Genomic DNA, 17,644 nt, shown 5'->3' on the forward strand with positions numbered 1-17,644 from the left:
GCCTTGATTTGTATTTCATCCGATTTTGAGTGGGGATAATTATTGGACTTTAAAGAAGAAACCATCCTGGATTCAGAAACTACAGGGCTATCTCTGCAACTAATTTCCAATTCGCTGGAAAAATTATGCTTATCAGCACAATCACTGCATCTAATTCTAACCTTACAGAGATTTTCTGTCAGTCAATATCCCAGTTTTGCTGGAAGTCCATTTGATCCATGTGGGTGTAAATTTCAAGCGGAATAGTCCCACACCCTTTGAAAATGAACACCAGATCCTTGGTTCATGTACATTGATTTTATTAATAATATAGCTCCTATCATTAATTTCACAAATATTTCTTAATGGTCTTCCTGTCTCTTGGTCACTCATAATTCAACTTCTTGTTTGTTTTGAGGTTTTAAAATATTTTTTTGCTAGGATATGTTGCTATTTTAGGCAGAATAATATTTCTGTAGTCCATTTTACCCACACTGTTAAGCTTTAGGGCGTATAGGCGTATTATATTTTCCAGAGCTTTCAAACTGAAAGCCCATGTTTAACGACGACATCGGGTGTGGCCGCTGGAAATCAGAGTCACAATAGACCCAGCAAACGGACTTGTCTCCCTGCCAGGCTTCCAGAGGCCAATTTATCAGCTGCAGGTTTGACCCTATATGGCTAAAAATGAGTGTAGCCAGAATAACTGAGATAAGCATAACTGAAGCCTTTGAGTCTGCGAGAGAGAAATTAAACTGGACTGTCCCTGGGGCAGAAGAAACATCTGCAAAGGCGTGCTTACTAAATGTTTAAGGCTCAGCTTTTGCTGGCTCGTGGGCAGGCAGTGCTGGCAAGTGTGGCTGAAGAAGATGGCCCTTAGGGGAAAGGGACAGAACAGGTCATTGTTTGCAGTCACTTGGATGATTTAACTGAGCTGCTCCATGGTTTGGTGGAGGAGAGTTGAACGTAGCTGTGGGGGATAGGGAGAGACTTGGTTTTATGGGGCACTGCTTGGTGGGATGGGGACAACAGCAGTGATTGTGTGAGATGGGCTTTTTAAGTAGCTTGAGTGTCAGGCACTAGGCTGTCATGGAAAATCAGCAGGATTTAAGTGACTGAAGTTTTTAACCCCATGTTGTAAATAGCCATGTGTTTATCGTCATCCAAATAACTTTCCTCGTGTGATTTCTCTTCCTATACCTATGTGTATACATGGGTTAATGGTTGGTGTTTGTTTTTTTTTTGTGGTGATTTTTTTTTTTTCTCGTGTTTCAAAAGCAGCTGAAGTCTTTTAGGCAGGACTGTAATCTCAACAGCTGGAGGAAGACATCTCAACAAGATTGAACCTGCCCTGGGTAGATGCAGCATTGCTGTTCTCCATGAGCTCAGGGAACACATTGGAGTTTTGGGGATGCTCAGGAGATGTGGACCAACCTCTCACCCATCCCACCACGCTGGAGCAGAGCTGTGTTTGGGGCCAGCAGCAATGCCCCAGTGGAACAGAGATGGCTGCTAATGTGGTTGTCTCAGCGCAGGGCAAAGTGAATGGTGGCATCCAGGTGGAGCTACGCTCTACCCTGTTCAGGTCATCTGTCCTGTCCCTTGGAGTCCAGGCTGAGTTTTGCTGTGGGTAGGAAAGTATGGGCATGGGCTTGTAGGTGCCGGGCACAGAGCAAGCTCTCTGCACCACGCTTTCAGGAGACCTGGAGCGTCTTTGTCAAACTCTACGCTGCTGAGCTATGCCAGGCAGGATTTCTGAAGTGGAAGCAATTGAAAGTACCTCTGTGTGTCCTTCTCAGCTAAATTGTAGTCGGTCAAGATTTTCTGCTTCTCAGAGTGCCAGGTATTAGAAAAGTGATAAACTAATCAATATTGGGTTCAATTGTTAAAGTGTAGGGAGAGTCTGCCAAACCAGAGGCTGAGGGAATGGGTAGCTGAACTTTCTTGTGACACATACGAGGTCACAGCCAGTGCCACATAAAAGAAAGAAAAACAGTTCATGTCTGTGAATAAATTGCTCACAGATGAAGAATCCAGTTTGCCAGTCATGTGATGGGAGCAATCTATTCAAATGATTTGTTATGTCCCAGTGTTTGTCTTAGGCAGTACCAGAAGCATGAAACTACAGATATAAAACTGTGAGATAATATGTAACAAAGATGTGAGAGATAATGGGCTATGACCAGCTTCCAGTGGAAAAGGCATACGGTGCTAATCTACCGTGGATAGTTTCTTAAATGAGCAAGAAATTGAAAGAACATTTTAAAGTTTCCTGTTTCTTCACTGAAACGGAGTCATTCTTAGTGCCAAACCCAGCATAACACTTTAATTTCTGGGCCAACCACATTATGCAAATATTCTCATGCTCAGATCTTAAATACCCAATCTCTTGACTTCATTCCTTCTAGAATGGTGTTCTCGCCTCCTATTTAGCTTAGAATTAAGTGGAATGAGTTCTGGTGTGTAGGAAAAGTACGATGACATTAATAAAGTTAAATGAATGTAAATAATGAAGAATTTTTTTGTTAGTTTGTCCTTTTGTATGCATTATTGGGTTGAGTACTGTATGGCTGCTGCAGCTGAAGCCCCTGCTGAAGTCATTCAGTTTTTTGACTAATAGGAATTTACAATCAGTCTTACATTTTAGGCTGTCAAAAGCAGTGAGTCTTTTTGTTTGCTGGCTTAAGCCCCAGAGATGGAGTATTTTAACTTTTTTTTTTTTTAATGTGTTTTGGATCTGCCCCAGTTTTTTTTTTGCAACTGTAAGATGAGAAGGTTCATGTTTTCTATAAGGTGCTGTTTGGATCCTGAACTTATTTTAGACCACTGAGTTTCTTGGAGGTCAATGGTAAGACACTGATTTACATCAGCTGAAGTTCTTGCCAAGAGCTGTGTGGTAGGCTGGATCCTTTCCTCCAAAAACTAATTGGAGGCCATCAGACTTAATTTTGGCTACTTTAGGTTCAATCTGTCTCTCTGAAAGACCAGTAAAGCTTTCCTGCTTTTCACTTCGCTTACATTTCAGTTGTAACGTATAATGCTGGCTTTCAATTGTAATTTCAAAGAGTTTGCAATGCAAAGCGCTATATCCGGACCAGATTGGACAATAGGGTGTGCCTGCGTATACATCTGTATGTAATTCCCTCGCTTGTGTTCAATGATGTAAACCACTTTTGATGTGAAGTATTGAGAAATGCTGTGTACCCCCAGGCCTACAATAGGGAAAAGGCTCCACTCCTTCCAGGGTGAGGCTCTGCTACAGGACCAGTGATTGATGAAGGTGCTGCCTGCCTTCCAAACTGTCCTGTCCATTTCACATGAAGGCTGAAAGGGTTTCATATGTAAAAGCTGTCAGGATGTTTCAAATCCTACTGTTTGGCTTATTTTCCAGGTGATGAATGTTTGTATGAAAGCTTTCCTGAACTTCCTTTGGAGGAAACACCAGAAGCTGACGGAGAGGCTGCAAATGTCCAGTGTCCAACATCCATCAGCATTCAAGAGCCGTCTTCTCCAGCAACCTCCAGCGAAGCTTTCACACCAAAGGAGAGCTCTCCTTACAAGGTGCCGATATACATTCCTGATGACATTCCCATTCCTTCAGAGTTTGAGCTCCGAGAATCCAACATTCCTGGAGCAGGATTAGGGATATGGACCAAAAGGAAGATTGAAGCAGGAGAAAAGTTTGGGCCTTTTGTAGGAGAGCAGCGGCCACACCTTAAGGATCCCAGTTACGGTTGGGAGGTAAGACGCTTTCCATTCTTTTGGTCTGTTGAACTCTCTTGTGTGTCTACAAACACAGAAGTGTTTGCAGAATTTGAGTCCTATCTTCACAGCAGCCAGGGGATATTTGCATGCACGGAGACTGCTTTGTTGTCTTTTGGAGCTTTCTGGGTGGAAACAAGTGTAAATTAAAAGAGAAAAAAGACTGGAATTACTGTTGCTCTTCATGGGTGAAATCTGTCTGGGTGGATATTGGCAGGTGTTGTCTCTTCTAGGGAAGAAAAGGAAGAAGTTGCATTGTTGGAACATTTTGTACCATTTTTAGTTTGCTCTTGTGCGTTCCTGCAGTATTTATGTGGGTGAGGGATTTCGAAAGGACACTGCCTTGTCTGAAAAGAAACTGGATGTTGTTTTCAGGGTTGTGTATCGCCGCTTTCTGTTGATAGTGGTTAGAATAGCATTAAAATCTAGTCTTGTGTGGTTAAAATTGCTTTTGGAGAACCTTGTGCTACTTGGGGACTTCTGAAGCTGGAGGTTTGATCCTACTCCCATTTAAGTGAAAGGGAATGTTGCCATTCATTTGGTGAAGTGTGTTTGGATACTGGTGTCAAACCCAGCACACATAGGATGATGTGGCTCATGTTACTTCTCCATATGCTCTGAGAAACGTTGCTTTTCCTTAAGTAGCTCAAGGCCTCCTTTGGAGAGTCCAATGGTTACCTGTTGCTTTCCCTGCTGTCGGGGGCAACGTGTTTTCCTTGCTGTGGTATCACCATGGAGCTGAGCTGCAGGTCCATGATCAGATCAGGGCTTTAGACCTCAAACGGTGCACATTGCCAGTTGTGTCATGGTGTAACACTTTTTTTTTTTTTTTTTTTGCATGGTTTTATTCATAGTTTTAACAATGTGCTGTAGAAACAGAGTGCAATCTCAGCTTTCTATCTGTACATTTCCTTTGGTTTCTGATAAGGGGAGAAGTGCAGAGTTTGCATGGCTCTCCAGGGTCACAACTGACCTCTGGAGAGTTGGAAGGTTCATTTTCCCAGGAAAAATGGTTTTGCTGTGAAGCAGAGCCTTGCAGATACGGTGGAAAACAGAGCTTTGATTTGCTCTTAATTGTCCATAAATACTCACTGAATTCTTTCCAAACATTCCATCCGGTTGTTTAAAATCTGGTGAGACCTGTGACAATATGACAGAATAGTGTCAGGTGAAATTATAGAGTTCTCAGCACTCTGTCAAGTTAACAGACCCTGATACAATATAATTGCTGTTGAGAAATCTCTTTATTATTTGAAAAAGGCACCAGGAAACCATAAAATCTGACCTTGAACCACACCACAATTAAGTTCAGATATTGATAACAGAAATTGGAGAAAAACTGCTGAGACACAGCAGTACTTGCAGGTTTAACATATACAAAAACTTGGGTATTTTAGACTGGATCCTCAGGTGGTGTAATGGAGAATAGCCCCACTAAAATTGAGGGAATCCCATCTCGATTTTCACACCCTTAGATGCTGACAATACGCTGTAATTCTACAGACTAATTTTCCTGCTTAAAATGTTTAGGATTTGGGGGTCTATAAAATCCAGACAGGAAATGCGCAGACTTTGAGAGTGCTGGAAGACCAGCTGGCAGATTAAATTCCTTTCAAGCTGTAGGATTCTTGCCATTTGAGTAGCGTTATGTATTTGGGACAGCTGGGGGGAAGCTATTGAAAAGTGTTGGAGCAAAATCACACAAAATCAACAGTCAAGTCCCTCTGCAATTTGGCCACTCATCTAGAAGTACTCTGCAGTGCTCAGGGGAGCCTGAAACAGAATATTTTTCCAACAAGTGGATTAAAAGTACATTTACTGTAATTGAAGGGAGACAAAGAAATGCTGGTTACCAGAGTTTATACAATGAGTACAACGGCATGTAGTGAAGGTCAAGGCTAAAGGACAGATGCTGAAGGGACCTGGTAGGGTTGGAGAAGACCTCCTGACCACCCATTCCAGATGCTCATCATCATCATCATGCTTTTCTGGAAATGAGCGCTTCCTTGGATATGTGCCTTGGGATAAAAATGGGAGGAAGAAACTGTTACTGGTGTGTGGGCTCAAAGGAAGCATGGTATGCTGAGGGAAACCCATCATTTATCGAAGTTTAAGCACAGTCTTGGGAATTAAAGCTTTCCTAGTGTTGGCTTTTCTGCCTGAATGGGCACTTTTGTGAAACAGGGCATTTTTCCTGCCAGGTGCCAATAAGTCAGTTAACAAATGGGGAATTTGGTCTACTGTTGCTGATGTCAAGGTGAAATATTATATTTTTAAATGGAGGAAGGACTGAACCAAAGTTTCTGTATGGTATTGACTATGGGTTTTTAAGTGACTTTGTAGTGTGAGATATTTTTTTAGTCTTCTTTTTTTCGCAAAGGTACTTGGCATGTTGAGTGAGTTGCACTGATGCAGCTACTGTCATGATAGTATTTTGTTTGATTGTATGTAATTCCTAGAATATCTCATAGTGCTATTGGGGTCAGGTGTGTCTGGTGGCTTCAAAAGGGAGGAACCCTCAACCTGCTTGAGCTGCTCACTGGTCTTACAGGCCAAAGAAAACATTTTGCTATGTCCTGACTTACTCATTTCCTCACTTCACATGCGCGTCGCTCAGAGAAATAGATAGTGGAGTTGCAACATTGCTAATGTTTGTATACTTGCTTAATTCTTGTGAATAGAATCCCCGGCGGCTACAGTGAGGATGACAAAGTGACTGGAAAATCAATCTTTCCATTTTATCTGCATTTTTCTAGGTTTAAGGTGAAATACTGTACGTAAAGTGGTATTGACTTTTCAAAGGAAGAATCTCTTTTCAAGAAAATAATTAGCATAAACATATGAAAATATTTTTGGAAGAAAAACTGAACACCTTCCTTTACTGATTTCTGATGCTACATATATCACTGACTTTGCTATGAGAGATTTTATCCTTTTTTTTGCAATTGTTTAGGATTGCTAGGTGACCTAGAGTCTTAAACTAGAACATTTCAAACCAAAACCCTACATACATATTGCAGAGAAGACTTTATAGCCACATACAAATTTAGACTGTAATTATGTTTTTTGGAAAGTACACTTTATAATAGATTATGCTAAATTCCCTTGCCAAAAGATTGTAATATTTTTAGATATTTCCAGCTGTGGGATACTTGTAAGTTCTGATTTTTGTGAAGTCCATCTGAATTGATACCAAGATCAGCCTGTAGTGATAGGGAGAGAAGTGGAAGCTGGAGGAATTGCTGCTGCTAAATTTTGCAGCCACGCACTTATTCATAAAGGAAAACTTGCTGCAGAAGGGTAAGGAATTTCATGGGGTCTGCTCCAATGTTACCCTGTAGCAAGACTCCCTATGGCATCAGCATGGAGTTGTGTTGAGGCAAGTCCAGGAAAACAACGTCTTTTGTGTCCTCCTTCCTTTTATATACTTCAGCCATAAACCAGACTCTGGGACAAAGAGAATTTGTTGTGATATAGTTGTGCTTGGGTCATGATTAGAGTGCTGCAGACCAGTTTAAATGAAAAGCCATAAATTTGAATTTTATCTCATTTTGTGGGTCTAGGGCTGAGCATTATCTAATCAGGTATTGGTTAGCTAAAGTACAAATCGAACAGGGGGTCACCGGACAAGGGGAAAGGTCGAAATTTTTTGCAGTTTGTCACCAAGGTTTTAGTATTTGCCGGCAGCCCGAGCATTTGAGGGGGCTGGGGGCCTGTTGTTCAATGGTTGTTTGAAAAGGGAAAATTGACTGCTGCTTAATCAACAAAGAAAACAAGCTTTTAAGGGATGGCAGTAATTTTTTAAACAAAAGCAAGGGAACACAAATTTAGTGATTTCATCATGGTTCATGCCCTGCTATGAAAAACAAGTGGGAGAGTATTTCAAAGAAAACCTTTGAATAGGTCACTAGAGCACATGCACCTATTCTTCTACCAGCATCTTCCAGAGTATGTCAAATATTCAAATTCAGGTCTCTTACTGCTATAGCAAACTCAGTCTCCTTCATAGGGACAATTCCTTCACAGCTCTTTTTATCCTAAACTTTTATTTCTTTATTAGGAAGGCAAAACCAGGAGCAACGAGCTCTACTAAATCAAACTTGTCACAGAAGTAAAAAATATTTTAGAGCTTTATAAAGCAGCATACAGTCTGTTTATAGAACAGAGTATATTTTCCTGTCATGACTGTGAGGCTGAAAAACATCTTGTATTTGGTAGAGTACGCTTGAACTGATGCTGTTACTTCTAAATGGAAATTGGGAGGCCATTTGGCTATTTGTTTACTTCTCTAACATTTTTACGTGAGTCTTTGGGGAAAGGTGCATAGTCTCCTAAAAACTGTTCTGGAGTACAGGCTCCCACTGGTTTATAAAGACTGAAACTGTTGTAATTTTAAGTTTCAATTCTGCACTCTTTGGCTTTCTTTTGGCTTTTTTTTTTTTTTTAGTTTAAACTTAGGTTTATTTGAGATTCTGCATTCTAAGGGTACCACCGATCTTTCTGAAAATTAAATGATGAGTTACAAAATGCAAAGGTATAGGCTTTTCAACTTGGAATCTAATGTATATGCTCCCACATCTGGATTGTAACACCTGAACCAATAGCTTGGTTTTCTTGCTTTTAGCATCCAAAACCTTACATTGCAATCAACAGGAGCTACCAGCAGATTCCTCTCTCTGTATAGATGTTTATTCCCTATTTTTGGGTTCTCCTTTGCAAAATCTTTGTCAGAATGTTAAAAGTAACATCTCTCCCTTATTTTTTTTTTTGTTGTAAAAAAAGCAGAACAAAGGTAGCATCTTCTAAATAACCGCACACAGGATTCACACATTTTGAAACTCGTGTTAAGCTATTCTTAAGAAACAACAGTGCTGAGGGAAATAACTCCCTTGTAGTCAGTGAAATCACACTGAGAGAGAGCAGTAGATTATCTTCTTCAAAAAATAAAAATAGAAGAAACAAAGACTTAATCACTTCTTAATATTTTTCTTTGGGATATGGAGTTTTTCTTAGTGATTTTTTTAGGGGGGAAAAAAAAAGAAAAGCAAAGCAGCTCCACACTCAACCAGGTGGTTGGAAAGTAGGGAAATACAGTGCAGATTCCTTGCCTATGTTTTCTCCTTGCATATGGATTTTAGCAGTATGAAGACTTCAGTAACCTTTGCAAAAATATTACTGAAGCAAAATCAAGAATATTAATGTTATTCTATTATTTGAAATTAAAAAGGAATAATTTGCTTTATAGTGGGATGCAGGGATGATTCTTGATCAGTACAAGACCAATCCAGTTGTGCAGATAGCATGTTCTCCCCCAGGTCAACAGACCATCCATTCCTGGCAGTTGCAGGTGGGGGTGACATCTTTACCTTTTCTTGAATACATAGGTGATGTTTTATCCCATTTGCAGCTCAGCTTTGCAAGGCATAGAGCACTCTGGCTGAGATCCAATAAAGCACTTAGGCACAGGCTTATCATCAACAGGATTACCCAGGTGTTTGAGTTAAGCATGTGCTTAGCTGCTGTGTTAAGTTTTCTATTTGGGACATAGTGTTCAGTGCCACATAGGATGGAGATCATACCATATATCTTGCCTGGGGTGAGCATGCAGAAGGGTGCTTAAGACAGCCTCTCAAAAGTTGTGTACAAAAAAGACCTTACTTACAGTGCTGCTAATGTGGCCAGTCTGAATTCTTTTGTTGTTTGCAGCCCTGTCTTGTGCTGAGGCTGTGACCAAGTTAGATGCTCCCGTAGCAATAAGAGTCCTGTAGCAAGGTGGACAGATGCTTCACGAGCAAAATGTCACTCTAAGAGGTGATGTCAAGTGCACACCCCAGCCAGCTCCCTGGTTGTTATCACCAGCTTTCTTCATGCTCAGAGGACAGACAGTTTATAATTGCAAATGAGCAAACATCAGATCCTTGAATAGCAAGATATAGCAGGTGGACTTGTCATTCAGATTGAATTAAATACATTGCCAGCTAAAGGGAGCTGTTGGTCCTTTGGGTAGTTTGATGTGGATGGAGGAGGGTTAGGAGATAGGGACAACGTGGAGTACTCATCGATTTTCTTTCTCTGCTGTTCCTTACTTCCATCCTTCAATTCTCCAAATTCTTTAATTAACATGATTAAGCAGACCCTCACATCATGAGGTTTGGGACCACAGTCTCCTCCTGTTCAGGCAAAGGTGCCGCTCACTGGAAGGGGTGCAGGAACAGGATCTGTAAAGCTCCCTCTTTGGCTGTATAATGGAGCTGCACTCAGGACATGTTCAAAACTGAACCGCTCAAGGTAGCTGAGAGGCTGTGGTGGCTGCCAGAAGGGAGATGCCACTTGCCCCTGTCCTGAACTTGCTCTGGCACTGGGGCTGTCACTGATGGGGCTGATAAGTCACTGAGCCAACCCAAAGCCAACGTGGCAACAGTAGCAGGAAGAAGTTTTCAGCTGGCGCAGGAGGCTGAACGGGTGCTGGTGTGGCACGTCTGTGAAATCCCATCAAAAAGGTGAGGCAGCACCCTTGTCTCAATTAAACCTGCAATGATTTGTGTAGAACTGAATATTTCTTCACCCGTGGTGGATACTTCACCATGTCCTTGACCTTGGGGGCAGGAAGTCGCCCATTTCGTGGGCACATTCTAAAGCCACAGAAACATCCCTGTAGGTCTCTGTATGTACTCCCCACAATGGCACTGAGGTTTTAATTTAATCAAGAAGAGCATTAACTCCTGAGGGAAGCAGAGTGAAACCATAAGGGTCAAGTGGACTTAAAAGTAGGAGGGAGAGAAGGAAGTTTTGTTACCTCCCGAGCAGAACCGGGGGGATGTTTCAGGAATTTGTATCCCTCTTCAAAATAAGGTGCTTATTGTTTACTCAGACGTGACCCAGGTAGATTTTGAATTCAGTAGCACTTTGTCCAGGCAGGTAGCAGCACTAAATAAACTGAGGGAAAAGCTAACATTGGAGTAGATCTGTGAGAGTATCAAAATAGGAAGAAAAAATCATTGTGAGATATACCAGACATCCCTTTAAAAGACAAAACCTGTAAATGTTATTTAGCCATTAAGACAGACAACATCAGAAAGAAAAATAAAAGACAGAATTGGAGAGAATAATAATTGCATCTAATAGAACTGACAAACAATCATAATTCTTCCCATTTAAGAAATATGTTATAAAAAATTTATTATGAAATGCCACATTATGCAAGCCAGGATTCAAAGATGAGTTCTTTGCATTAAGTACAGTAGATGCCATTAAGGAAAACAGTCAATATGTCACTAAGCCACAGCCTGTAAAATTAAATTGATTTGGTAAATGTAAGTAAGATAGATCTGTTTGCTTTCATCATCAATTTTGAGTGGGTGAACAGGTGATGTCACCAACCTGGGAGCGATAAAGATGCAGGACCATCTGGAAAGCTTTGTGATGGATGGGCAACTGCTTTTGGATAGTGACAGTGCTGTGGTACTTTGTCACTTGGGATGCAGTACTTAATAACTTTTCAATACCATCATAATAAATTTCACTGCCTTATTAATATAGAAATGGTGAGTTATTACTGTGATGGCTATTGTAAATAACAAGAGATGCAGCTGTCAAAAGCTGATTGTTTGGGCATGTTTCTTTAAGCAACACAGTTGACTTAGGATAATCAACGTATGTCTATACCAGCAGAGTTTATTGCTCTTGTCAAAAGAAAAAGCTGCATTATTCAAAAATTATATGAAGTCCATAATAAACAAGTTTAATATATTATCAGACTTTTCCTATAAGTTTCCTAACATAGAACAATAAATCACTTTTAATAATGCCTTTCTGTGTACAATAATATCCTTATGCTGTAATAATGTCCTTTCCTAACTATTCACCAAACAGAGAACTTCTGAAAAAAGAGAAAGGTATCTCTCACTCATCAGAACACTTACAAAATTAAATCTCCCTATTTCATTAAAAGGCTACTTTTGATATAAAGCTAATGGGCTCTAGCTGTGTCTTTCTTTTTTATTTTAATTGAACAGATGTAGTTAAAAGTAATCTATGACAAAGAAATACAAACGAAATTATAACCATGTGTCCCTAAATACTGGCAGGAAAGAGCATTTGTGAGTGTTTTATGAAAACCCAGGACTGCTCCGTGACATTGCTGCTAATGTCATCGGTCTGAGAACTGGAGAGAAACAAGGCGCACAGATAGTTGTTAGCAGAAGATGAATTACCAGATCAATCATTTAGCACCATTCAGAGTATTACACCATTGTTCCCAGGGAAGATAATTAAATCAATGATGTCTTTCTTATTTGTGTAAAGAGGCACAAACTTGTAAAGAATATCCAAAGCTTCTCAGACATATTATTTCTGGATTATTTTTTTTAAACCCACTGACTTTGCCTTTCAGTCTCTAGCTTTGTCTCTCTTTTCAATTAAATGTCTCTCCACCATTTCTATGACTGCTGAAAAGAGAGCCAGCAGTCTATTAACACACAATAAAGTTCAGGAAGCCTCAGACTAGTTTCTTGGGTCAGAGGTGAAAATTACACACTAAATGAAACAAAGGTGTGTCTTGATGGCTCAACAAGCAGTGGAGAGACGAGGACACATGTGGGCAGGAGGAGATGGTCATCGTTAAACAGAAGCAAATGAAGACAGGAGTTAGTGTACGGCAAAATGCTTATTAAGCCAAATGAACACATGCACTTCAGAGGATGTAGCACTGAGGTCTGGTATTTAAGCCACCACATGATTTAACAGCACCATTGAAATCTGGACATTTGGTCTAATAAAGACATCACTAAACTAAAAAGAAAAACCAAACCAAAAAAACCCATCTCCTGCTTGCCGAAGCCTGCAGATTAGGATGTGCTCACCACAATGGTACAAAAATGTATTTATTTAGAAGTAAAGAATGAAAAACAACAACTGGTTAGTAGGTTATTTCCACCCCAGAGAGTATTTGTATGGCATTTTATTGATAGCCCTCAGGTTTCCTGACTGAACTGTAGGAGACCCAGGCAAGAGTGAAGACATAGGTTGTCACAATCCAGCCTGATTTTATGTGAATGTGTTAACTTTGGCACATACAATAAGCATTAATTTGGGAGAAAAATACAAATGTTAAGTAGCCCTTCTTTTAAAGTACATCCCTAACGTTTAGTGTGGAAAGATGTAAAAGATCCCACAAAAGGCATAACATTTCAATCAGGTGAAGCCTACAGTGTAAAGGGGCTCCTGTGTATAGTGGGTTTCCCAAAGTGTTGTTCTTAGCTTTAACTTGATGAAGTGTACTGGCAACATGCACGGGGTGGGTTTTTAACAAGCTGTGTTGGAGACCCGGTGTGTAACTGCTCACAATTTCCAAGAGTAACTTTCAAGGCACTCCTGTCTTCTTGAAGAGACCTTGAGTAGCAAATTGGCTTTCAAAAATGTAGCTATGACTATATATGCATCTTATTACAAGATTAAATCTCAATATTCACCTTCTCTAAGATTTGTGGTCGTAGCATTTCTGTTGCTTGCGGCAGAGGGTATTTCAAAACTATGGCAGTAATGTTGGTTTTGTGCAAAAATGTAGATCTCTTTGGGATTTTCAAATGGAAGTTTGGGGAGGGGAAAGCTTCAGCATTACTGCACTTGCAGAAAATATTCAAATTTTAAGCAGTCATCTAGTGATAACCTCTGTATAAGCGAAAATCTGCATGTGAACATGGAAAATGTAATTTTTTTTCTTCCTGGTATTAACTTGGTGTCTACCTACTTGGAACACCCACATGAGCAGGCACTCAAATGAGCAGTTAACATGGAGGAGAGAAAGCAGCTTTTTCTATCTTCCTTTAATGCTAAACCCAGAAAAGATCCTACCCAAGTTTGTCTGCTGAGGAAGGTGGTGCCGTTGCTCAGTGCAGAAAGGCAGAGCTGCCATGTGCTGCAGTGCCTTGTCTTGCCCTTTGAAATGTTCTTTCTCTTTTGCACAGAGGAAAATACCTTACATTTTTTTCCCCCCATTAAGACTATGAGAAAAGACCTTTATTTCTTACTTGTTTTGACAATCTGTGATCTTGAAGTGCATTTCCCTTGACCAGCTGGTCCCAGCAATACACCTCTTCTCTTCCTTCGTCACTGTTTTCCTCCTACTCCTTCAGCCAACGCCACCCTCCTCCACATTGTCCCAAAACCTTGTAGCAAGCTTGGATCCTTGTTCAGCCTCGTGAAACACCCTGTAATTTCCATCTTCTCAGCCTTTTCTAAAGCCATTCTCCTCACCACCTCCTTGCCACTCTCCCTCCCTTTATTTTTCAGCAGGTCACTGCTATGATGGTTGTGTTTGCCTTTGGCTTTGATCACGTATCCGGTTTACTAACCAGGCTCTGATTGCCTTTTAGTGCCTGTGTATATTTTAATTTTCTGCTGCAACCCTTCTGTCTGCTTTCACCATTTCAACATTTCAGTGTCCCTTGGTCCATCCAGGCTCAGTGCTTCACTTCTCTTGGGGACACAGTCTTGATCATACCTTCCTTATATACTCATTCCTCTGCTTGAAACATCACTGTTGTCACCCTTGGTAAAACAGTTCAACCCTTACCAGAATGGGGCCCCACTGTGTCATCTCAGAAGCTGATTTTTCTCGAATTATCTCCCAAATTTGATAGCTCACATTGTTATGAAACAGGCAACATCTTGGCTTCTGTCCTTAAAGCCTGTTCATTCCCACTTTATACAAAGCTAAATAAAATGTGTTTTAGGCAGAAATAACGATGTCCTATTTTCACACTGGTTTAAATAATTATTTGAAAATTGCAACTTTAACAGAAGCTGTTGTGTGTGTAAAGAAACCCTCCTGGTTAGGGATTCAGCTCCGTGAGTGCGACTTGTTTGGTATTTGCATTCAAATACTTTTGTGCTTCTAGAGCATTTTGAAGACTTGACTATCTGCTCCCACCACCCATGACAACAATGCACAAGCAGAAGATGAAAATTCTGGTTTTCAGCCCCAGCATTCCTGAATAAAATTTAGCTGATTGCAACAGTATCATTTCGGGTGTGATTTTTAGTGGGTTTGAGTTTGAATGGGTTTAGAATAGGTGCTTGAGCAGCTTTTGTCCCCATGCTAATGCCCCCAAAGCAGTGGGAGTCAGGAGGAGTGAAGTGATGACCTGAAATAGCAGACGGCTCCAAACAGAGCTGGATTAATGTGAAATGGGGCCCTTGTCCCATCCAGCCAGCCCAGGGGCAGCCGTGCTATACCCCGTTTGGGATCCCCCCCTCAAGTTGTCCACGTCAAACCACTCGCCACTGAGTCCCCGGTACTTCCACAGCAACGGAATTCCCCAAAGTGGGTCTCCAGCAGACCTGACAGGACTCTGAGCTGTGTGCTGTGCCGAACATTAAACAGCGGAGGGCTTAAAACCCAATTTGCTCCATTCTGACAGGCTTTGTATAATTTTTTTTTATGTGCGACAGATGCATTTGATGTGTTTGGAAAATTCAGCAGTGATGTTCTGCCTCCTGTGATATTGCCAGGCTCGCTCTGTAGTGCTGAAGAAGAAAAAAAAAGGCCTCAGTGTTGGGAATTATTTATAATTTGATGCAACAGGTTTAAGTTACCATTTCTGTGGTGAAAAGAAAAGCTTAGCATGATCCAGATTTTCCTTGGTTTCCTCCCATTCTGCTGAGAAGCAGAGGTATTCACATTTCTTTGTCTAACAGTTTTATAATGTCTTAAGAGATTAACAGTGAGCATGAATGAGGGGCTGAGGATTAGACGACAAAAAGCCTGGGCCGTCCACTACCTTGTTTGCACATTTTACATTTTTCAGCATTGCCGAGTGAGTAGAGAAACTAAGGAAAGATAATAAGGACCAGAGTCCCAAAAGTGTTTAGTGATTCAAAAAAATTCAGATACCATGTCAGAACTGACAGAATGATGGAGCATTATGTGGCAGGACCCACTTTTTTGTCTTAGGGTAAGCTCTGGCCCTGAGTGAATGCAGATGTTATCGCAGGATCCCAGACAGACAGTCAGGGAAATGTGACAGGCTGTCAGCAAAGTTACACTATGTTGAGTTTGCTAAAATATCCCAAAGCTTTATACATGGCTTTTATATATTTATATCTATATATATATCTATATATAAACTCTTAATCTAGGAGAAAAAAAAATAAGATTAAAAAGGTTTTAAAAATCATTAAAATTATTACAGTAACCTTCACAGTTGGGAATCCTTTGAATGTTTCTGATGTGGCTATAAAAGGTTCTTAGGAGTGGGAGAGAATTATCATCTAAAATATTTGGAAGATTGCATTGGCATCGATAACATTTCTGAAAGCACAGCGGATTCATGGTAAGGCTGTTAAGCACATGTCATAGTGTGTCAGTGATTCCCTGGATGATTTGGGTATTTACCCCTGTGAAATGTTTAGTCAAATCAGTAATAGCAACCAGAAGAAGTGAATCCTACCAGTACTCAGCTTGGCTTTCTCTTTAGCAGAGTATCAGCTTCAAAATAAGGGGTTTACAAGCAATTTTAATTCCTTTATTTTTTTTTTTAATTAAAAACTACCTCAGAAATAGACACAAATGAGCTGGTAAAACTGCAGACTGAATGGCAAAAAGGATATAAAGCGAACCAGTTAAAACATAGTTAGAAAATAAAAATATATGTCAGGACAAATTGATGCAAATGGGCTGGATTCAGGTGCTCTGAAGTCACAGTGAGGCTCAGAAAATGACTTTTGTTTCGAATTTTGGGTCTGCAAGGGATATTTGATTGGTAAATTTTGTAAGTTGTAAGCTTCTTAAATTTTGAGTAGAAAATGAAAGGATTCTTTTCTGTATCATCTTAGATATTTAAATCTCAAGCAATCTGCAGTAAAGTGGTGTTATCTGTATTCCAACTCACTCCTAGGACTGTGCTCGGTATTTTGTTGTTTTAATACTGTGTTACTTAGAAAACAAAAACATATACTGGGAAATGTGAATATTCTTTACACATGCAACTGATTTTCACTTTTGAATTCAGGCTGCATCAGATTCAAGCTTTTACATAATTAGAGGACAGGGAGCTTAAAATAGTGATGTTTTCAATTTATTTCACGGTTTCATTTTAAAGATGTATTTTCTTACACAGGCAAGTAGATTTTGATTTGAAAGTGCCAAAGTAAATTGCGTATCTGTTTTGTAAGTAATTATATATATCGTTCACAGGAACCCCTTTAATAGTCTGTATTCTTGTCTTATTCCCGTTAGCTTAAGCCTAAATTTAATGAGAAGGCTGTTTATAGTGGCACAAACTAATATATTTTGCTAGAATACGAGTTGCAATATGTTCATTCTCTTCTAAGCAGAGCAGAATAATGCATGTGATTTATAATCAATTTAGGTCTCCTTTTGAATAAGATGATCTTGGATTATTTGTTTCCATATGCTGAAAATATTAATTTATCTCTAGAAGCAGGGGAGAAAGGGAAATGTACCCAACCACAATTTAGTGTAATTTGTGTTATAACAAAATGTATTACCAGACAAGGCAACAACTTTCCCCGATTCTGAAAAGTGCGATGTAAAGGTGCTTAGGAGATAACATCTCGCTGTGTTTTTTTTGCACAAAACACTGAAGTATACAATCCAACTAAATTATGCATATGGAGGAAATGATTGAGAATATGTTTAGCTGGTAATTGCACTCATGCTGAAGTTTTAAATTTCATCTGTCTGGTCAGATCTATTGTGATCCATTAAGTGGCTTCCTTTTTTTCCGACAAATTGAATGCTGCAACTGCAAGGAGCTCTTTTGTTCTTTTAATTCAGTCAGCATGGAAATGATTTTCTCATTTCAGGTCCTTTTCTGTCCTGTCTTCATTGTGTCAATAAAATAGAGTTGTGCAGAGCTGCCCTAATCAGCTTAGAGCGCTA

General features: G+C 40.1%; 1 protein-coding gene across 6 annotated transcripts in view; it reads left to right on the forward strand.

Annotated features, from left to right (window-relative positions):
• The window catches only part of MECOM (MDS1 and EVI1 complex locus), a 336,599-nt gene that overhangs the window by 144,583 nt on the left and 174,372 nt on the right, over positions 1-17,644 (forward strand). For all 6 annotated transcript variants that reach the window (XM_065844473.2, XM_065844475.2, XM_065844474.2 and 3 more), the window contains exon 2: positions 3,371-3,720. In XM_065844473.2, coding sequence (XP_065700545.1) covers positions 3,371-3,720 — 350 coding nt within the window. The remainder of the gene's footprint in view (positions 1-3,370; positions 3,721-17,644) is intronic.

Source organism: Patagioenas fasciata, chromosome 9 (assembly GCF_037038585.1).
Source record: "Patagioenas fasciata isolate bPatFas1 chromosome 9, bPatFas1.hap1, whole genome shotgun sequence".
NCBI classification, from domain to species: domain Eukaryota; kingdom Metazoa; phylum Chordata; class Aves; order Columbiformes; family Columbidae; genus Patagioenas; species Patagioenas fasciata.